Source organism: Ailuropoda melanoleuca, chromosome 16 (assembly GCF_002007445.2).
Source record: "Ailuropoda melanoleuca isolate Jingjing chromosome 16, ASM200744v2, whole genome shotgun sequence".
NCBI classification, from domain to species: domain Eukaryota; kingdom Metazoa; phylum Chordata; class Mammalia; order Carnivora; family Ursidae; genus Ailuropoda; species Ailuropoda melanoleuca.
In genome coordinates, this window is record NC_048233.1 from 76,392,203 (window position 1) to 76,415,648 (window position 23,446).

General features: G+C 36.6%; 2 protein-coding genes across 2 annotated transcripts; one reads left to right on the forward strand and one right to left on the reverse strand.

Moving 5' to 3' along the window:
• Positions 1-1,732: 1,732 nt before the first annotated feature.
• LOC100470732 (olfactory receptor 4C46) lies at positions 1,733-2,662 on the reverse strand. The gene has a single exon (XM_002930629.1). It carries the CDS (start codon positions 2,660-2,662, stop codon positions 1,733-1,735), a length of 930 nt encoding a protein of 309 aa, XP_002930675.1.
• A 15,710-nt stretch (positions 2,663-18,372) lies between these two features.
• Positions 18,373-19,284, forward strand: LOC100471237 (olfactory receptor 4C12). Its single transcript, XM_002930631.2, has one exon. The coding sequence runs from the start codon at positions 18,373-18,375 to the stop codon at positions 19,282-19,284; it is 912 nt and encodes a 303-aa protein (XP_002930677.2).
• The last annotated feature ends 4,162 nt before the right edge of the window (positions 19,285-23,446 follow it).

The window sequence follows — 23,446 nt, forward strand, 5'->3', positions numbered from 1 at the left end:
ATGCTTTTGAATTAATTAGCCATATCAAATTGATTAGGTTTCCTGTGTACTCTTTTTCACCTCCTGGCCTTTGTTATGTATTCCATCTTCTAGGACACTCTGCCAACCCCATGACTATTCACTGTACCAACTGACTTATTTCCACCTTTAGGTTCTGTTTTTTTGTCTTTTCATCTAAAAATCTTCTCCTGATCCTGTGTGTCCCTCCAATGTGGTTTCATAGCACCCCGTGATTCTGCTATCTTATCATTTATAATACTTGTAATTTTCTGCTTCCTCCTGGGAGACTTTCAATGGATTCTAAGCTCTGTGGAGGCAGAACCTGGTTCTCTTTTTATTCACCACTGAAGGCCCAGCAACTCTCAACATGCCTGATACATTTCTTGGGCTCAAAAATATTTGTTGATTAATGAAGATAGGACAAAAGGAATGAATGGAGTATATTTATCCTGAGATTGCTTTGTGTATAGAAAGAGCCACATAATTTAATAATGACATGGTACCAAAAAAGTAAACTGATTAACACAGAAACATAACATAAGCAGGCCATATTCATAAAACAATAAAATGTCACAGAAAGCAGGAGAATATTAAGGTAAACTATTTGCTCATATGCTGCGAGTTGTAGTTTCAATTTCTTTTTCATCCTCAGTATAAGCAAGAGTGAAAACAAATTGTAGTTCCCCCAAGAGGTCTAGCCAGAATTCTCCTTAGAGTTGAATGAGATAAAAATGGGAAAGAATTCCCTAGCCTCCAGTATTACTTTCTTGCTCTTTATTTTTGAATTTATTCATCTTCCTTTATACTTTTAAGCAGTTAATTAATTAATTAAATATTTATCATGCATCAGGCATTGTGCTACCTTGGGGGGACTATTGTTACGTAGTAGGCAAGTACTTTATAAAGTATGACTGTATATTTAGTAAACAGAAATTTCTCTCTGACATCAAAATTTTTAAGTCATTACTCCTGATGGGGTATCAGCATAACGTGAGTGATATGAGTAATACAAAATGGTTCTGAAGCCTACAACGGAACTTGGAAACATGGCCTAATCTTCATTACCTACCCCTGAGAGGTTAAATGGCTAATGCTTTTATAGCCTTAAATAGTTGCATACCATAATGTTATAGGCAACATATATAATCAATTGCGATATGTAAAAACAAGCAGTTATTCATATTAAGCTTTGTTATAGATAATGAACTAATATATACTTTGTATCCAGTACAGTCTCTGGCTCAGCAAATAGTAACTAGAATATTCATCTTATCTTTTGATCATTGTTGCCTGGCAGTTAACAGCAGTTAAGGACGTGATCTGGGAAATCAGTCAATTCTGGTTATTGGCTTTCCAATATATCTGTTTTGGTACCTTCCCCTTTCTATCAGTTTTCTCAGCTGTAAAGTGGTGATAATATGAGTGCCTACCTCCTTGGATTGTTATAGAGATTATTGCTTGATAGCAATAAAATCTAATATTTCTTTAAGTTGTTATTAGAAGGAAAGCCTATGAATCCAAATATTTGGTTGTGTAGAATTTTCTGAATATGCAAAGTGGTCCTGCGTTATGTGTTCTCTCTTTTCTTGCATTCATTTCTGTTACCCTCAATGCAGAATTTATGATTCATAGTGATTTATTTCTCCATCCCTTAAGTATTCCTTGCTGAAATCATCCAAAATGTCCTTTTGACCTTTGTTTCCATCGAATCAGTGTTGAGCTCCAGGAACATTTATTTCTCACCTGAAATAGCTTTCATACTACACAATTTCTTAATGGCGTTTTTCATTTGGGCATTTCTCAAGGTATAGATTAAGGGGTTTAGCATGGGAGTTATAATAGTGTAGAACACTGCAACTGCTTTATCAATAGACAAAGTAGCTGCGGGTCTCATGTACACAAATATGCAGGGCACAAAGAATAGGACAACCACTGTGATGTGGGAGACACAGGTGGAGAGGGCTTTGCGCTTTGCCTCCAAGCTGTGATTCCAGAGGGAGCGCAGAATGACCACATAGGAGACCATCAAGAGGAGGAAGTTTAATAGACAGATGAATCCACTGTTGGCAGCAACGAAGAGCCCTAGAGTGTGGGTATCAGTGCAGGCAAGATTGAGCAAAGGATTCAGATCACACATAAAATGGTCTATGACATTAGGGCCACAGAAGGGTAATCGGAAGATGAAGAGTATCTGTATGGTTGCATGAAGAAAGCCTCCCACCCACACCACTCCCATTAGCAGGCCACACACTCGCTGACTCATGATGGTTGTGTAGTGTAAAGGCTTGCAGATGGCCACATAGCGGTCATAGGCCATGACAGTAAGCAGGATGCCTTCAGCACCTCCAAAAAAATGTTCCCCAAATATTTGGGTCATGCATCCATTGTATAGGGTAGTCTTATTTTCATGGAGGGAATCTATGATCAGTTTGGGAGTACTGACAGAGGAATAACAGGCATCAATAAAGGAGAGATAGGCCAAGAAAAAGTACATGGGGGACCCCAACAATGGGCTGGCAGTGATGGTGATCACAATGAACATATTACCTACCACAGTGATGGTATAGATGACAAAAAACATGACAAATATAATTTTCTGCATCTTTGGATCCTCTGTAAGCCCCAGTAGAACAAACTCAGTCACATTGTTCCTATTCTCCATGTGTTTCACCTAATAGTTAATTACATTGCCTGAAAAGAAAACAATTTTTATTAATGTAATCCTGAATTTACTAAACTTTTCATTCTAATATATAATACATTCTTGGATTCTATTGAATTGTGAATTCTTTTGAGGCTGTGTGTGTGTGTGTGTGTGTGTTGGAAATAAAGATTCTGAGTTCTTGAAAATTAATCAAATTGCCCCCACTGAAGTCTTTGTTAAGATTATGGACATGAGGAACTTTTGTAAACACATAGGCAGGAGACCATATGTGCACTTAGTCATCCCAGATGACCAAGAGTCTACGTTGGAGTAGTAGACTGCACATGTTGTGGTAGCCAAACCTGAAAAAGTGGTAGTGGATGGATGTAGTCTCTAAAGCAAAGCTTCAGAATTTTCCCTTTAATCTCTAGGAAGTGGGGAACCATGGAAGATAATTGAGAATATGAGTGGGAGGATGAAGGAGAATGTGAAGGGGGAATCTTGAATATTATTCTCATAAAGATCTTTGCGTGCTTTGGCTGAAATGGGTTGAGGTTCTGTCATGAGGTGGAAGGAAGGCACAAGAATCCCAGTAGCAGACATTTCATAGTAGTTGAATAAAGAGTAACAGGGCATTGGTGATAGGAATGTAATGAATGGACACAAGAACTACTTAAAAGTAGTCATAATGCATGTTTCCTAAGTCCTAATAACATTAAAATAGCTAGTACTATATACTTTTGAATTATTGATTGCTGTGTGCATGGTATGTAGCAAATGGTTTGTATACGTGGTTCCTTTTCATATGATAACCTGTGTGGTTGGTATTATATCATTCATTTTGCAGATGAGGAAACAATCTCAGAGACTAATGTTAATAATTATAATAATGATGGTAATATTAACTAAAGCTTACTGAGCACTTAGTGTGCTCTAAGTGTTTTTTGCAGACATTTGGTTATTTAATCCTCTCTACAAACCTACAGAATGGTTACTACTATCATTTTTATCCCTATTTTATACATTAGGGAATAGATGCATAGAGAAGCAGCTAAGGATCTTGCCCAGGATGATTGAGTAGCTAACAAAGACTGGAGCCAAGAAAAGTCGGGTTATACTTAATTGTTTTACCTCCAAATTTTAAATCCATGCCCTATATTGTTACTTTATAATAAACAGTGTTGAACTAGTAATCTTTTTGATATGACCATGATACTTGTAATTACTTTAATACTACTTTAGAGGCAAGCTTATGTGGAGCAGTTTCATCAGCAGACACACAGTGGCATACTGGATCTCTCAAATATTAAGAAAAATGTGGCACTGCTCTCATTGAATAACCCTTTTATCTTGGCCTCTCCCCTAGCCCTAAGTGTTTCTTATTGTATCTCCCTCTCAAAAATGGGGTGCCAGACTCTGCAAAATATCAAAACAAATTATCCCAGTGGTTAATTGTATTGGTTTGAAAATCAGAAAGACCAGAGTAGAATCCTTGTTCTTCCACTTGCAGTTTCTTTTATCTGGGGTACATCACTTTAGACCTTACATCCTTGTTTCCTCATCTGTAAAGCAGGAAGGATAATATCCACCTCACAGGTTATCACGACAATTGTTTGAGACATCGACCACATTATTTGGTCTGTACACATGACTGTCATTTAGTTTTATGACCGTGAATGCCCCTATGAGATAGGAAGGATTGACAATTCAGGCAATAATACAGAAAAGCATTTAACTATGAAGTTGAACTTAGGAAGGCTCATCACCAAATTTACTCTCAAAGAAACAATAGAGACTTATGCAATACGTAGCAGTGGATCCCAAGAACTGTTCTTCATGTTCATGCTTGGATGAAATAGCTGGTGATCTATATCATTTAATTTTCATATTTGTGTGTTTGAAATGTAGTAAAATTTTGTTTTAATTCTCATGATTTTTCTTCATTATTAGGAGGTGTCTCGTGGCCAAAGCATGGTGTCTGGTGTCAGAGAGCTGGGTCCTACCATTTGCTTAATCTCTATGAGCCCCCGATTTTTTTAAACTGTCCAATTAGCTAATGATATTCATGAATTATCTTTTGAAGCATTGGGATAAGGTTAAATTAATCTATTACTATGTCTGAAAAGTTGAAAAATAATGAATAGTATATGTGTAAAGTAACAATCTTTAATAAAGCATCAGCGGTATACAAAAACTTACCTCAGCTGTCTTAGATGATCTTAATGATATTTGGGGGTATTCAGAAACACTCCCATCTTCAAACTGACCTCTTCTTGTAGTAAGTAATTTTCAGTATGAGAAATATGTCACACTTGGGAAGAGCCTATTCAAATAATTCACTATCAACTCAACAGTTATTTAGAAATTGTATACATTGAATGTGTGCAATTTGGGGGGGCATATAATTTATACCTCAGTGAGTCTACTAAAACAAGAGTATTCTTATGAGTCCAAATCTTTCCACCTAGCCTAAAGCCTCAAAACTTTTTCACAGAAAATATGTTTGAAATGTGTTTTCTGGTTTTGAATTCAGAATGGATTCACTTGAGACACTAAGGAGAAATGATCTATATATGGCTCTGGTCCTGCAGGGCAAGAGGCAAACAGTGTGGAGAAATCACATTCAGATTGTTCACTCTGCCCATGATGAATCTTGCTCTGGAGAAGAGGTGAACAAAAACATTTTCACTTTGCCCTCTATGGATATTTAAAGAGGTTTCCATCAAGGTTCAGGGAACTTGGCTTGTAGTTCCTGCTTCCTCTCCCAGGAATTAATTATCTTCTTTGATGGAAAGGCTTTGTCTTAGAAACAGTATTCTAAAGAGACATGTTGAGAAACACACATTCTTATGTGGGGAATTGTATTCCCTACACTTGGAACCTAACCCTGTGAGTCTCCTTCCTCTCTGTCCTGGGTTGTTAAGAAAGCTGAATGTCATGTGAAGAGCAAGGTGCCATATTCCAGTGGAGATGTGATGGAGTTTCCCTATAGCTAATGTCACAGAGGAGTTTCTCTTTTCTTATCAATATTAAACCTTTATTGAAAAACCACTTCTGATTGCTTGAGAGCAAGAGCAGTGAAAGCAAAAGGAAATGGCAGCCATTTTAAAGTTCTTGGCTCTGATAGCTCTTTTTCTTTGATTTATTGAAGAATCATGAACAAATAAAATTTTGTGTATTTAAGATGTATAATTTGATATGTTAACATAAGTACACATTGTGAAATAATCATCACAGCCAAGCTTTAACGTTTTCATCACTCACAGTTACTATTTGTGTGTGTGTGTGTGTGCGTGTGTGTGTATGTGTAGTGAAAACTTAAGATCCACTCTTTTAGTAAATTTCAAATATACAGTACAGTATTGCTAACTATAATCACGTGGCTGTACGATTACCCATCTTGCATAAACGAAACTTTGTTCCCCTTGATCAGTATCTATTTCTCCCTCCCCCAGCCTCTGGCAACACTCATCCTATTTTGCTTCTGTAAGTTTGACTGTTTCAGATTCCACATCTAGGTAAGATAATGTAGTATTTCACTTTCTTCCTCTGGCTTGTTTCACTCAGCATAATGTTCTGTCGGTTCATCTATGTTGTCACAAATGGCAAGTTTCCTTTCTTTTTAAGGCTGTATATTCCATTGTGTATATATATATATATATATATATATATGTATGTATATCACATTTTCTTTATCCATTCATCCATCAAGGAACATACAGGTCATTTCCATATCTTCTGTATCTTGGTCATCATGAAGAATGCCTCAGAATACATGAGTGCAAGTATGTCTTTGAGATACTGATTTCAATACCTTTGGTTCTAAACCCAGAGGTGGGATTGCTGCATAAAAACTAGTCCTTTTTTAGTGTTTTTTGAGGACTCTTCATACTGTTTTCCATAGTGGCTGTGCCAATTTATTTTCTCAATTGCAGTGCACAGGGGTTCCCTTTTCAACACTTGTTATCTTTTGTCTTTTTGATAAGTACCATTCTTAAAATTGTAAGGTAACATTTTTGGCTTGCATTTTCCTGATGATTAGTGATGTTGAACACTTTTTCACATAACTGTCAGTCATTTATCGATCTTCTTTTAAGAAATGTCTATTGTCCTTGCGCATTTTAAAATGTCCTTGCCCATTTTAAAATCAGGATGTTTGTGTTTTGCTTTGAGTTGTGTAAATTCCTTATATATTTTGGATATTGACTCCTTATCACATATATGGTTTGCAAATATGTATGGTTTTCTCATATTTGTTGGCTGTCTTTCATGCTTGATTGTTTCCTTTGCTGTGCTTAAGTTTCTCAGTTTGATGAAATCTCACTTGTCTGTTTTTGCTTTTGGTATCAAAGCTAAAAAAAATCATTGCCTAAACCATTGTCAACAAGATTTTCCCCTATGTTTGCTTTAAGGGGTTTTATAATTTCAAATCTTAGTTTAAGTCTTTAATCCAGTTGATTTTTGTATGTCATGTAAGATAAGAGTCCAATTTCATTCTTCTGCATGTGGTTTTCCAGAGTTCCTACAGCACTTATTGAAGAGACTCTCCTTTGCACATTGTATGTTCTTGGTGCCCTTGCCAAAATTCAGTTGACTGTATGTTTGGGTTTAGTGTATGGGTTTATTTCTGGGCTCTCTGTTCTGTTCTGTTGGTCTATATGTCTGTATTTTTGCCAGTACTTACTGTTTTGATATAATAGCTTGGCAGTATATTTGAAAATTGGGAGTTGTAACAGGTCCAATTCTATTCTTCTTGCTCAAGATGGCATTGGCTATTTGTATTCTTTTGTGTGAATTTTTACGCAAAAGCTGTTTTTTACTTTTCTGAGAGGGCTTTTGAAGTAGCCAGAAATCTTAGAAGGCTCTAGATTACAGTTATTTCTGGCACTTATGGGCTGGTCAGTATGGAATACTAGTCCATGGATTGTGCTTTTATTTTTAAAAATGGCAACATGTGGGGTGCCTGGATGGCTCAGTCAGTAGAGCGTGCCACTCTTCATCTCAGGGTCATGAGTTTGAGGCTCACACTGGGTATAGAAATTACTAAAAAATAAATAAACTTAAGTGGCAACATCTGTTAAGAAGATTTAAAATTTTGATAAGGTCAAATTCTGTATTTTCTTATATTTCATACTTATTGGATCATTTCTAATAAATATTATACCCCAATTTTTAATAGATATTATTATTTTTATTATTTTTAAACAGCTTTATCATTTAGGTCTCTGGCTCATTTTGAGTTAATTTTCGTATATAGTGTGAGGTAGTGTTTAGTGCTTATTTTTCCCATATAAATAGCCAATTGATACAACATAATTTATTTTAAAGTCTATTCTTTAACCATTTAATTACCTTGACATCTTTGTAAAAAATTAATACATTTGAGTTTATTTATGAACATTCTATTATATTTCTGGATATATCTATATGTTTGTCCTTATGCCAATAAAGACACAATATTGATTATAGGAGTTTAAGAGTAAACCTTGAAATTAGATGTAGAATAAGTTCCCAAATGTGTTCTTTTTTTGAAAGTGATTTGCTATTCTAGGCATTTTTGAATTTCTACATTTCTGTATAAACTTCAGAATAGATTTATCAATTTTTTCAATAATCCTGTTGGGGTTTTGATTGAAATTGCATTGAAAACTTAGAAATAAAATGGTAAAAATATTGGATTTTCTATTCCATCCACATGGTACATCTCTCCATTTATGTATTTAATTTTCTTAGCAGTGTTTTCTAGTTTTCATACACAGATATTGAATATATTTTAAAAATGTAACCCTAATAGTTCATTTTTAAAAATAGTGTTGGACATAATTTCAATTTCTAATTATTTAACGCTATTAGAGAAATATAGTTGATTTTTTTACATAGACTTATAATGTATGACTGCTAAGTTCACTGATTAGATCAACTATTTATTTTAGCACGCTTAACATTTTCTCTGCACACAATTTTGCCATCTGCACAAAAATATTTTTACAATTTTGCTTCTTCCTTTCTTACTTATTTGAGAGAGAGAGATTGAGAGAGAGAACAAGTGGTGGGGTGGGGCAAAGGGAGAGAAAGAGAGAGGGAAGCAGACTCCCTTCTGAGTAGGAAGCCCAATGTGGGGCTCTGTTCCAGGACCTGGAGATCATGACCTGAGCCAAAGACAGATGCTTAACTGACTGAGCCACCCAGGTACCCCAGCTTCTTCCTTTCGAATCTCTATGTGTTTTATTTCTTTTTCTTTTCTTGTTTCAATGGCTAGAACCTAGCGTGCAATATATGATAGTAATGGTGAGTGTATATCCCTATCTTTCTCCAAGATCAAGAGTGGCATGCTCTTATGAAGAGAGTATTCATCATTAATATGATGACAGTTGTAGATTTTATAAAGATGTTGTTTATCAGGTTGAACAAATAATTTCCTGTTGTTCATTTGCTAACTTCTAAAAGAAATCTTAAATCTGGTTTGAAATTTATCAATTTTTTATGCATCTTTTGACATGTTCATGTAGTTCTTCTCCTTTATTCTGTAGTGACTTATATTGAGTGATATTTGAATGTTAAACCAACCTTTTATTCTAAGGACAAACTCCGTATGATTATGGTGCATTATTATTTTTAGAAATTACTGATGGATTTGATTTACTGGTGTTTTGTTAATGTCTTTTGCACATGTTCATAACAGATATTTGTCTGTCAACTTCTTTCTTGTAATGTCATTTGGTATTTAGGCAGTGCAGGGTCATATGATGAGTTGCATAGTGTTTTCTCCTCAATGCTTTAAAAGAGTTTGTATAGGATTAGTTTTATTTATTTGCTTATTTATTTCTTTGGTCAGTCAGTTTTTATTGAACATGTTACAAAAAAGGTTTAGTCAAAAAGACCAAAGACCAAAGCTCATGTCGTCATCACACTCCTCAGATTCTTCTTTCTCTGTTTCCACTTTCTTCTCAGCTGGGACAGTGATGACAGAGAGAGAAGGACCTCTTTCTGGTACAGTGGGAGCTGCTGGGAAGGTTCACCAGCCCTCATGTTGCAGGTGAGGCTTCCGATGTTGATATTGGCCAGGGCCTTTACAAATAAGCCTGGCCAGAAAGGTTCAACTGACTGCTTTAATGATGTCATTGATCTTTTCCCCCTTAACATTCACCTTATTGTGGTGCAGGATGAGGGCTGAGTAGACGCGGGTAAGGTTTGAAACCAAGGTGATCGTGTGGGCAAGTGCTGGGTGGGTCCTGCTGGGCTTGGTGGTAGTTGCTGCATGAAGTTAGGGCCTCACCCCAGTGTAGACTTACCTTCTTCTGAAGGACTGAGAATCTTAGCAGCAGCTAAGGAAAAGCAGTATTACTTATTTTTTAAAAATATATGTAATTAAAAAATGTGTAATTAAAAATGAAGCCATTGGGCCTGGAGTTATTTTTGAGAAGGATTTTAACCACAAATTCTATTTCTTTAACTGATACAAGACCATTCTGGTTTTCTACTTCTTCTTCAGTCAGATTTTGTAATACATTTCAAATAATTGGGTTTTTAAGTTGTCAAATTTTTTGGCTTTAATTTGTCATAATATTTTCTACTATCTTGTTAATGTATGTAGAATCTCTAATGCTGTATTATCTTTTATTCTTTTCTTTTTTTGAGAGAGAGAGTGTGTGTGCATGTGTGTGAGGGGAGGGAAGGGCAGAGGGAGAGGGAGAGAGAGAGAATCTTAAGCAGGCTCTACACGCAGCATGGATCCTAACCCCAGGCTCGATCTCACAATACTGATATCATGACCTGAGCTGAAATCAAGAGTTGAACGCTTAAGTGACTGAGCCACACAGGCACCCTGTCTTTTATTCTTGATATGAGTAATTTGCCTCTTTTTTTTCTTTTATCCTTTCTCACCCTTCCTTCTTCCCTGTCCCCTCCTCCTCATTATTCTAGCTCAGACTTTGTCAATTTTATTTAAGCTTTTCAAAGAACCAGCTTTTTGTTTCATTGATTTTTTCAATTGTTTTTCATTTTGTTTCATCAATTTTTGTTCTTATCCTTATTATTTTCTATCTCCTACTTTCTGCTTACTTTCCTATTTTTCTACCTCTGGAGGCCAAAATCTTAGATACTTGATTTGAGACATTTCTTTTCTAATATGTACATTTTATGGTCCAGATTTTCATCTAAGGACTTTTAGTGCTTTTAGATATTCTGATATGTTGTGCTTTCAATTTTACTTCTTTCAAAATATTTTTTTGTCTTGTGATTTTTTTTATTGAGGTAAAACTCATATTTCATGAGAGTTACCATTTTAACCATTTAAAAATTTACAGTAGTACATTTACAATGTTGTGCAATCATCACAACTACCTAATTGCAGACATTTTTATCACCCTATACCAGTTAAATAGTCAATTCCTATTTCTCCCCTTCTCTAGCCCCTGGTAGCCACCACCCTGTTTTCTGTTTCCACAAATTTTTTCATTATGGTTATTTTCTATGCATAGAATCATACAGTTTATGGCTTTTTGTGTCTGCCTTTCACTTAACATAATGTTTGCAAGGTCCATTCATGTTGTAGCATGTAACAGTATTTTATTACTCTCTATGGCTGAATAATAATCTATTGTATGGATATACTACAATTTAGTTATCCATTGATCAGTGGATAGAAATTTGGACTGTTCTTACCTTTTGGCTATTGTGAATGTTGCTGCTGTGAAAATTTTTGTACAGATATGTTTGAACACCTGTTTTTAATTCTTTTGGGCATATAGAAATCGAATTGCTGAGTGGTATGCTCACTTTATATTTAATTTTTGAGGACTCCAACTGTTTTTCCACATCTCTAGACCATTTTTATTTTTTATTAAAAATATCTTATTTGTTTATTTGACACAGAGAGAGAGTGTACAAGCAGGGGGAATGGCAGGGAGAGGGAGAAGCAGGCTCCCCCTGGGCAGAGAGCCTGAGATGTGGCTCAATCCCAGGACCCTGGGATCAGGACCTAAGCCAAAGGCAGATGCTTTACCGACTGAGCCACCCAGGTAACCCTCTAGACCATTTTACATTCCTATAAGCAATGTACCAGATTTCTAATTACTCCTTTCTTGTGAACACTTGTAAATTTACTCTTTTGGAAAAAAATTTATGGCTTCTTAAAGGATATAAAGTGGTATCTTACTGTGATTTTTATTTGCATCCCCCTGATTTGCAAATACAGATAGTTGTACTTCTGTTCAATTTGGATGCCTTTTATTATTATTTTCTAAACCTTATTTCCATGGTAGGATCTTGTAATTAAATGTTGAATAGAAGTATTTAGAGTGGACGTTCTTTCATTGTTCTGACTTTACGAAGGAGGCTTTTTGGTGGGGTATAGTTGCTTGTTGGTTTAGTAACTTTCTAAACTATTTTTGTAAAGACTGGAGGTCTTACTGCAGTAAAGAAGAAAAAATGATAGAGTTTGGAAAGGAATTAAACTATGTATTACCAAGGTTTGTGGTTTTGTATGTAGAAAAATCATGACTGCATAATAAGTGAATGTAGCCATATTGCTGTATAAAACGTCAATATGTGAAAATATGTTCTCTGCACCAAGAATAAAAACATTGGAATATTAAATTGAAAAACACTATTGACATTAGATAAAAATGAAGATACTTAGGAATAAACCTAATAGTTTATGCAAAACAGCTTTGGAAATTTTACACTACCTGATTTCAAGACTTAATATAAAAATACAGTAACCAACATAAGATAAACATATAGATATATAGCATGGAATAGAGAGTCCAAAAATGAGCCAGCACACACAGAGTTAATTGACTTTCACAAAACACTATCAAAACAGTTATGGAGAAAGGAAAAGTCTTTCCACCAAAAGGTGCTGGAATAAGTAATATTCATATAGATAATAATGAATCTCAGCTTTTAAGTCACATCACATAAAAAATTAATTTGAGATGAATCATACACCTAAAGATAAGAGTAAAAACTATAAATCTTCTAGAAGAAAGCCGGAGCATATCTATGAAGACTTGGGTTAAACAAAGATTTCACAGTTAACATCAGTTAGTTTCATAATTTAAATATCAATAGCCAAACATCAAATATTTTAGAAGAAAATATGGGTGAATATCTTTGTGACCTTGAGGTGTGCAATTTTTTTCTTAAAGGAAACACAAAACCTTTCTTCATAAATAAAAGATATATAAACACCAATATTTAAACTACGAAGTGGTGTCAATGGGAAGAACCTTAAAATAAATGCAAAGACTAGAAAACATTTGCAAGACATTTAAGTTACAAATGATTATTGCTTACAATACATAATGAGCTTCTACAAATTGAAAATAGGGACAAATGCAAAGGGGGCCAAAGATACTAACAGGCATTTCAACCAAAAGAAAGATGTAGTGAATAAACACGTGGGGTAATAATCAGCTTGTTAGTAATTTTGGAAATGCCAAGGAAACCCACAATGAAATAACGTTCTACATTCATTTAATTTGCAAAAATTAAGAAGTTTGAGACAGCTGTGTAATGTGGAGGATATGAACCAATGGGATGTATTTTACATTGCTGATGGAAGTATAAATTAATACAATTACTTTGGAAAATAAGTAGGCATTATCTAGTAATCTTGAACTCCCCATAACCTTGATTCATAGGTTCAACTCCTAGAGACACACTCAAGCAGTAGTTGGCATGTGCGCATTTGGAGCTGTGTACCAGAGTCTTCACAGCAGCCTGTCGGTAATACTGAGAATGTGGAACTACCCAGAAATCTGTCAACCAACATCAGCTGTGAAGCACCCACAGGAGCATTTTGCCTGTGCCCAAAGAATGTACTTCAAGATACAACAGCTGCAGACTTGAGCACTGGAGGTCTACAGAGCAAATGGCTTGGGAAAGAGAGGGTGAGCATGTTAGTTATTCTGTGATGGGAAATAATTCTCAGACATGAAAAATGTCTGAGAAGGTGATTTCATTAGTCACTTGAAAACAGAGTCTCACAATTTTGGTGGAAATTTCATCTCAAGTTTGAGGTTTTTTGTGTTTTTTTTTTTTTTAGTAGAAACATGACTGCCAAATGTCTACAATAGCCAAACTGTGGAAAGAGCGGAGATGTCCATTGACAGATGAGTGGGTAAAGAAGATGTGGTATGTATGTGTATATATATGTGTATGTGTATATATACATATATATGTATATACACACATTCATACATTTACACACTCAATGGAATATTACTCAGCCACCAGAAAGGATATTTACGATTTACATTGACGTGGATGGAACTGGAGGGTATTATGCTGAGCAAAATAAGTCAATCAGAGAAAGGCAAGTATCATATAGCCTTACTCATATGTGGAATATAAGAAACAGGGCAGAGGACTGTAGGGGAAGGGAGGGAAAACAGAATGGGAAGTCATCAGAGAGGGAGAAAAACCATGAGAGACTCTATAAACAAACTGAGGGTTGCTGGAGGGGAGGTTGGTGGGGGGATAGGGTAACTAGGTGATGGGCATTAAGGAGGGCACATGATGTGATGAGTACTGGGTGTTATGTGAAACTGATAAATTATTGAAACTGCATCTGAAACTAATGATGTACTATAAGTTGGCTAATTGAATTTAAATTTAAAGAAAGGAAAAAGAAATATGGCTGTCATTCACTCATTCATTTATTCATTCCCATGGGTCTTTTTAATCCTCAAAACAATAACATGTATTACTAGTCCCTTTCTGAAGATTGATTAAATCTGAGAAAGGTGAATAACTTATTTCAAAGTAAGAAAACATTTGGCACTGCTGAATGGGAGGCTGCTTAAATGTGAGGTCCAGGCACTTTAAGTTGTCTTTGCTCCTCTTTCAAACAAGCCAGCTATAACTGGGGTTTTTCAGTTGCTTGGTGTATTTTAACTCTTTTGCTCAAGTAACTTTCAGCTAATTGATAGTGACAATGAAAGGGTATAGTCAACTTGAATATGAGATTGTAAAAGTACAATTGATTGGCCTTAACTCTAACAGAATGGAGCCACAAATGCTCTTGGTGGGCTCACACAGAGATGATCTTCATTGGTCACATTTACCAAATGTTATAGTCTGGCTCAATCCCCGCTCCTATATATCTAATCTCGACCTTGGGTGATGTTTTCATTTGGCTTCAACTTCAACATCACTTTGTCCCTGAACATTCCACCTTCACCCCAGTTTAAGACATGTTTCCATTATGGCACTGTGTTCTTTTTTATAATGCTCATCACTCTCTTCTTTTCTTAATAATTGAATTCTTGCATGTGAGGGCAGAGACACTATCTGGGCTGTGGGGGCAGATATGTATTTAAATTTTAGTTTTATGGGGCACCTGGGTGGCTCAGTCAGTTAAGCCTCCAACTCTTGATTTTGGCTCAGGTCATGATCTTGGGGTCCTGGGATTGAGACCTGTGTTGGGCTCTGCACTCAGTGGGGAGTCTGCTTCAGGATCCTCTCTCTCTCTCTCTCCCCTTGACCCTCATTCCACTTGCAGATGCCCCCCTCCCTGTCTCTAAAATAAACAAATAAATAAATCTTTAAAAATGCATAAATAAATTTTAGTTCTGCCACTACTCACTTCTGATCTTGAGTAAATTACTTCTACTCATAGTGCCTCAGTTTCCTCATTTGTAGAATGAAAATAATAATAGTGCCCATCACAAAGCGTACCTCATGTAATATGTTTAACACAGGGCCTAGCATTTAGCACTCAATAGTTAGTTATTGTCATTATTATTATTGAACAGCACTGTGCCTGGCATATTTTAGATGTTCCATGAACATTTATTGGGGGAAAAAAAAAAGAAATGAAGAGTCTAGGTTCTAACTGTAGCCTGATAATTATTCCTATAGATCAATTCTAACCCTTGTCAAAAATGTCCTTCTGTGGTCAAAGGGACTATAGGAGGAAGGGAGAAGCATTTCGCTGCCATTTTGGCAAAGGCTGCTAAAATTAACTACTCTTCCCTTGGGAAAATAGCATAGAAGTGAGTCACCACTTAAATAAAACTGGTGCCTTTTTTTTGTGAGAACTGAAGGAATTGAGAAGCAAGACTGTGAGGATTCCTTGGCAGAGTGAAACTCAAAGGCAGTGCCTCTCCCTGACTATGTCTGTGGCTAGACATGGGGAGCTAGTGAAATGATGGGAGGGAGTGGGTGCATCCGAGGACCAAAGTATGTAGCTCAGCCCTGAGCATAGATGTTCTGAAAAAAGGCTCAGAAGAATTGGCTTCAAGGGATTCCTCATTCCAGAGACTTGTAGTCAACTGCTGATGTTTTGGTAATTGGATTTTCTTTTCTGGCTCTAGAAATGGCTGCCATGCTCTTAGGGTCTATATCAAGTCTCTCACACTAAGTTCTACAGAAAAAAGCTTAAAAACCTATAGATTTCTATGAATACCATAGAAATAGAAATGTGCTAAGCTGCTAAAATCTCCCCCACTCCTCCCAACCCAAGTTGCTTTTAAATACAAAGTGAATGTGTCTACTATCTGGGATTGTTTATTATATGAACGAGTCAGGTCAAGGTGAGAAGTCCCAGACATACTAGATATGGGGAGGATAGGTGTGTGTGAAAAGCACAATTTTCTTCTTTTTGGTTTTACTTCAGAATTTTGTTTTCTGGAAACACTTTTTTTTTGAACAGTTAATTTTAATAAATTCACATGACCAAGACTCTGGTTTCCTATACCGTGGATTGAAAAAAACTTTAATGGAGTTTAAGTATTACTGAGTCTGCAAAGGATCAACTGTTGACAAGACAGTAGTTTACAACCCCCAGCACTGAGTTAGGCAAAAATAACTTTTTTCTGACTAGTTTGTGTGTAAGGACAACCTATGACTTCTTGATTTGTCAGCATTTTTCTGTGATGTTGATCCTAAGGGCCATAATCAGCAAGAAAGTTTGATAAAATGTTCAGGCTTCAAGTGCTATACTTGAAGTACAATACACTTATTAAGTGTTTCTTAGATGACTTTGTAGTGTGTCCTTTTTTCTCCTCTTGCCTTTTTTTCTCTTTTCCTTTTTGGTTTTGCCTTCTCCTCTCCAACCTTTCTATCTCTATATCTGCTTTGCAGCTCTCTCTCAAATGCTTTCTAATATCTAATACCACCTATCACTGTGGATGTAAAATTGCATAGGGTTATAAAACTAGTAAAACACAACACTGTACAAAGCATTTATTTGAATAGTGAACAGGATTTACATTTAGTTTCCTGTTTCCTGGAAAAATCCACAGTTGGTCACAGAGTCAAATTTGGAAGGAGTACATTATTTTATGTTTAGATATGTCTTCAGCAAATCAATTAATGAATAGACAATAAATCCCACAAACAAAGCTAGCAAATTGAACAAAAATTATTTATATTAAAGATTCTTTTAATCACTTGCTGTAAAATTTTTCTTTTTTAAATCCGATGACCTTTCTTTTTGACATTTATCACTGTTTTTCTTATTCTTTTGTTTCTTCTCACTTGCTTAGCTTACATTTTCAGAATCATTGCCTTTGGAGATGTTCAGAAACAAGTTTGAAAGATCACTTTGGTGATACTCCTGTGAGAACAGAAAAATTATATTAACAACAACAACAGTAAATTTAAAATGACTTAATCTTCACAACACTCCTAAATACAGATATATTTCATCCCTACTTTAACAGATGAAAAAATTGAAGCACAGAGAGATAAAATAATTTGATGTTATATAGTTAATCAGGGGTACATCTCAAATTCCAAGCTAAGTCTTTGGATTTTAAACCCATTTCTCTTTGCTCTTTTTCCTTTATTTCTCTCCCTCTTTGTTTTGCCTCTTTTTTTCTTCTCCCTCTCTCAGTGAATGTTTTATGGTACTTTTTGGCCATCACTGGAAATACAAAAATGAGTAAGATTACAATTTCAGTAAGGCACATTTTTGCCTTCAAGGACACACCCTGTTGAAGAACAAGAGATGAGTATGAGACAATGTGGCAAGTGCCCCAAGGGCCATTTACCACCTTCTCTGAGATTGGGAGGAGGTAGCAACACCATTTTTAGTCTTGAGGAAGCTGAAGAGCTACCAGACAGGTAAAGGAGGAAAAAGTATGGCTTGTGAAAGAATTTTTATATGTCTTTGAGTCTTTTCATGTGACCTCAATTAAAACAAATTAGATTTTTCACTGGTAAACATATCCAGCCATTTTAGAGGTAAAATACATAAATCTCTGGGTATATGTGAATGTGCCACATGCCTGGCTATATCATGAATTGGCTCTTCCCAATTGATGCTTGGTATTTTTATTTTCCAATTTTAAATATTACACATTTTTGTTGTAGAAATTAAAACAAGGAGTGCCTGAGTGTCTCAGTTGGTTAAGCCTCCGACTCTTGTTTTCAGCTTAGATAATGATTTCAGGGTCCTGAAATTGAGCCCACCCTGGGTGTGGAGACTGCTTAAGATTCTTTCTCTCCCTCTGCCCCTCCCCTCCGACTTGTGCTCTCTCTCTCAAAAAAAATCAGGAAATTATAAAGTACAAAAAATACCACCTATATTGTCACTTACAAGAATATATATAAAAAAAAGGAACAGTTGATAGGGTTTTGTGCTTGTTTTTGCCTTCTGTAAAACTAGAAAAAAATAAGACACTCCATGAATATTTGTTCATTAGGTAAAGGTGTCATTATTGAGGATGAGTGTGACTTTCTTTTCAGGAAAGTCCCTTGTCACCTGAACTGAATTGATGGATAAGATGAATAATGTGACAGAATTCATCCTCCTGGGCTTGACTCAAAATGTGGAACTTCAGAAATTCTCATTTGTTGTGTTTTTAATTGTCTACTTGGTCACCTTGGCAGGCAACTTACTCATCATGATCACCATCAGCACCAACAGGGTGCTGGAAACCCCCATGTACTTCTTCCTGTCTTATTTATCCCTTATAGATGGCTGCTGTTCTTCCTCTATGACCCCTAAAATGCTTGCAGACACTCTTACTGGGAGAAAAATCATCTCTTTTAGGGGATGTATGACTCAAGTCTTTGCTGAGCATTTTTTTGGTGCTGCTGAGATTATCCTTCTCACAGTGATGGCCTATGACCGCTATGTGGCCATCTGCAAACCCTTGCACTACACAACCATCATGAATCAACAGGTGTGTAGCCTCCTTGTGGGAGTGGCCTGGGCTGGAGCCTTTGTCCATGCAACCATTCAGATCTTCTTCACAATCTGGCTGCCCTTCTGTGGCCCCAATGTCATAGATCATTTCATGTGTGACTTAAACCCTTTGTTGAAACTCGTCTGCATGGACACTCATACCCTTGGTCTCTTTGTTGCTGCCAATAGTGGGTTCATCTGTTTGTTAAACTTCCTCCTTTTGGTGGTCTCCTATGTGGTCATTTTACACTCCCTAAGGACCTATAGCTTGGAGGGGAGGCGTAAAGCTCTCTCTACCTGTGTCTCTCACATCACCATGGTCATTTTATTCTTTGTGCCCTGCATATTTGTGTATCTGCGTCCAGTGATCACCTTTTCCATTGATAAAGCTGTGGCTGTGTTTTATACCATGATAACTCCCATGTTAAACCCTTTAATCTACACCTTGAGAAATTCAGAAGTGAAAAATGCTATAAAGAAGCTCTGGATCAAAAGGTGACTTCAGTGGAGAAATAATCACAACAGTGTAAAATGACTTCATCTTTTAAATGCTAAAGAGAAAATAATATAATTTCTGTGGTTCAGGGCCAAGTGAACACTATATGTAAATGTATGTTGATGTTGGCATATAAATCCACTGAGGAAAGGCCCAGGCAGGGAGTTATTTACCATTTAAAAATGTCCCATTTAGATTTATTTATTGCCCATTTAGTTGTCAAACTTCGATTACTTTCAGAATCAATTGGAATTCTGCCAATTGGCATGTGCCAACACATGCACATTGCCAGAATATNTCTGGAGAAGTTATTTTACCTTTCTATAATATTTTCTTTAACTGTAAAGATGGTAATAATAAATACCTATTTCAGAATATTTTTGGGCTGTTTAAGTGGGCTTATATATGTTAAGTGCTTATGAAAGTTCCCGGCACATAGTAAACATTAAAAGGAAAAAAACCCTGGTGCTGACCCTCCTCTTAATACAGACAGATTTGTGCTTGTATCTCTTCTTGAACTAGGAAAGCCCTCATTATGAATGGGTCAGGACCTCTATGGATGGATCTTGCCTTGGTCCCTGTCTCCTTAGGTGAAAAAGACAGCCCCTTGTATAATCAATACCACATCAGATAACTTTTCCCTTGAACTTTAGGTAAAAGCATTATTGACTTTTAGGTTATTATTCAGTCTCTGGAAGTTAGTATTAGTGGTAGTTTTGGTTGATGTCAAATAATTTGCGTCGTGGAGTAAATGGAATTAGTATTGAACTCTGTCTCATTAAGTTTATGTAACATTGTGAATTTCATCAGCTCTCAGGATCTTATTTTAATCTTAGTTCACATGGACAATGAAATGGTAATACATTTTTAATACGGTAGTTTCAAGCATTAGTTGAGACACTACATGCCAAATATCCATGACAGTGCTTGTCACTCAGTGGGTACTTAATAAATGTCTTTGTCTTTGTTGCCTGCTCATTTCTTTGTTCATGTTCTATTTCTATCTGACGTTAAAAAAAAACAACAAAAACCCTCTGATTTATACATGTTATCCTACTCCATGTAGATTTTTTAAAAAATTTTTTATTATGTTAGTCACCATACAGTACATCCTTAGTTTTTGATGTAGTGTTCCATGATTCATTGTTTGCATATAACACCCAGTGCTCCATGCAATACGTGCCCTCCTTAATACCCATCACCGGGCTAGCCCATCCTCTCACCCCCCTTCCCTCTGAAACCCTCAGTTTGTTTCCCAGAGTCCATAGTCTCTTGTGGTTCATTCCCCCTTCTGTTTACGCCCCCGTCATTCTTCCCTTCCTTCTCCTACCGATCTTCCTGCTATTCCTTATGTTCCATAAATGAGTGAAACCATATGACAATTGTCTTTCTCTGCTTGACTTATTTCACTTAGCATAATCTCCTCCAGTCTCTTCCATTTGCTGCAAATGTTGGGTAATCGTTCTTCCTGATGGCTGAGTAATATTCCATTGTATATATGGACCACATCTTCTTTATCCAGTCATCTGTTCAAGGGCATCTTGGCTCCTTCCACAGTTTAGCTATTGTGGACATTGCTTCTATGAACATTGGGGTGCATATGGCCCTTCCATGTAGATATTTCTGTTAAGAGGTCATGAGGTACTTCAAAATTCTGAGAGTAAAGCCCTCAAAATTATACAACATGGATAAGATACACTCTTTAAAAAATTCACCTTAAAAATGTGAATGTCTCCAAAGTTACAATTAGGTTAAGGAAGACACCAAAATTTAATGCACTTTTCATGACAAACAAAAAATCTATAGTACAATAATTAGTAATTGTAGTGAAGTGATTCCTACTTATTACAATTTGGCTGGTGCTACAAAGGCAAGTTACTGTTTAATCCCCTAAGATCGCTATGAAAGAGATAATGTTATTCCTACTTTCTAGAAGAACTGAAGTGTGGAAAATTTCAATAGTTTACTGTATGTCACACTAGAGCATGCCCAAGATGGGATTTAGAACTTGAACTACTAAACACTATGATGTACATCATAATAATGACAGATCACATAACACTTTCTAGTGGAGGGAAATAGGCAATGAGTAAGTTAACATATATAAAAAAAAGTTACATTCAAGGGGAAAAGTGCTTAAAAATCGAAGAAGGTGATGTGATAGTGAATCAGAAGGCACGGGGCCTTTCTAAGTTTTGTGTTCAAGGAAGACTCCAAAGCAAGAATTTATAGTGTTTATCTGTGTTCAGGTATGAGAGACAGTGAGCTGAAAGGTCATGAGTAAAACCACTAGAAAGGAGTTTCTGTATGCGTGAAGGAGATTTCTATTTGACATGGGTGAGTGTCATTAACTACTCTCTTCTGACTCAGAGATCACCAAGCAAATTTAACTGTACAATTGCTTCAGCTCTAATTAAAATCAGGATGAAGGGAGGTGAGCCTGGGTGGCTCAGTCAAACATCTGCCTTTGGCTCAGGTCATGATCCCAGTGTCCTGGGCTTGAGCCCCTTGTCAGACTCTCTGCTCAGCAGTGAACCTGCTTCTTCCTCTCCCTCTGACTCCCCTCCCCCCCGGCCGGCTCATGCTCTTTCTCACTCTACTCACAAGCTTTCTCTCTCAAATAAAAAATTTAAATCATTAAAAAAAATCAGGATGAAGTGAAATAAAACATCTGTACTCAAGCAACCATCTTTCCCCAGAACTTGCATGTGCTTTCTGGCAGGTGTTTTCTTTGGTGGACTTGGTGTAGCCAATGACATTGATCTCCACTTTGCCTCTTCACGGCTTCTTTAATTTCAACAATTTTTCCCCATGTGAAAGCATTTGCTTAAATTGTACATCTCTGTACAGTTGTCCCACTCAAGCACATCTCTTTGACCCTATCAAATTGTTCTCTCCCTTGTCCACTAGCTCCAGCTGCAATGGCCTCATTTTTGCCTGTAGGCCTTTGAACTAGTTCTTTATTCCCCAGTGGTTTTCCTCTAGACCTTCTTATGCCTGGATCATTGTCCCCACCCAGGCTGCAACTCGACTGCTACCTCCTTAGAGGTCTTCTTTAACCACTTTGTAAAGCCATTCTCTATTTCCCTGAGCAATTTTGTCACATCACTCACAATTTCTCTATAGCATCTTCACCATCCGATTATCTGATTTACTTGTTTATTCTCTCTCTCTTCCAATTAGAATGTAAGCTCCACAAAAGTAGATGCATTGGCTGTTTTGTTCACTACTGTATTTCCAGCAACTAGAGTAGACTTGGCCACAGTAAATGCTTCATACATACTTACCGAATAAAAGGCCATCATCTCCACTTAACTGTCTTAAGAATAAATGCATTTTTAAAAGGTACCCTTGTTAACCGGAAGCTCCTGAAATGGGTGACTTTCCATTCTTGGTGATAAATTGAAATGAAGAATTTTAGGTCAATTAATATATCAGCTGGGGTTCTTAGCTGATAATGCAGAATCTCTGTAGCTAACCTAAGTAGAAGGGAGATATGATATGCAATTAAATAGCTTATGGATATTTGGAAAAGTGGGAATCACAGATTCGAGGCTGAGCTGTCAGAAAGAGCTTGCAGAGGCACACCTGACTGGACTGGCATGCTAAGGGTGCTGCTGCCTGTGCCGTGACCAGGATCACCCTGACCTGGCTAGACTGCAGTGGTACACACATTCCTGACTTCAGAGCCACTCTGATGCTTGGAACCACCTGTCCCCAGATAACTGACTTCCACTCCAAGACTTGCACACATGCTTTTGGTTGGTAGAACCCTTCACATACCTGCACGCAAGTGGCAGGGTGACAGGGAAAGGAAATGAGGTTCTTTGGATTTTATGTTGGGAAAGTGGATACACATTTTGGAAACTATATGTGCAGGTTGCTTTTAAGAGATTTTTGGACAGCCACACATTCTAGATGTGCACAGTGGGGGATGGGAGCCTACAAAATGGGTTTCATTTATCCCGTAGTTTTTAATTTCCACAGAATTTAAGGGTGTCCCAGTCTCTATCCTACACCTGAGAGGTATAGGAGAAGTAGAAATAAAGGACCACAAGGAAGCTGAGAGCAGGAAAATTGTTGTTACCACTGAGTATTTCATATCATTTATTTTTACTGAGTACCTGCTGTGCTAATAGTTGTGGTTAGGGCAGAAGTAGAAACA

Excerpts from the sequence above, each read along its gene's own strand:
- LOC100470732 (XM_002930629.1), bottom strand. The coding sequence starts at position 2,662 with ATGGAGAATAGGAACAATGTGACTGAGTTTGTTCTACTGGGGCTTACA.
- LOC100471237 (XM_002930631.2), top strand. The coding sequence starts at position 18,373 with ATGGATAAGATGAATAATGTGACAGAATTCATCCTCCTGGGCTTGACT.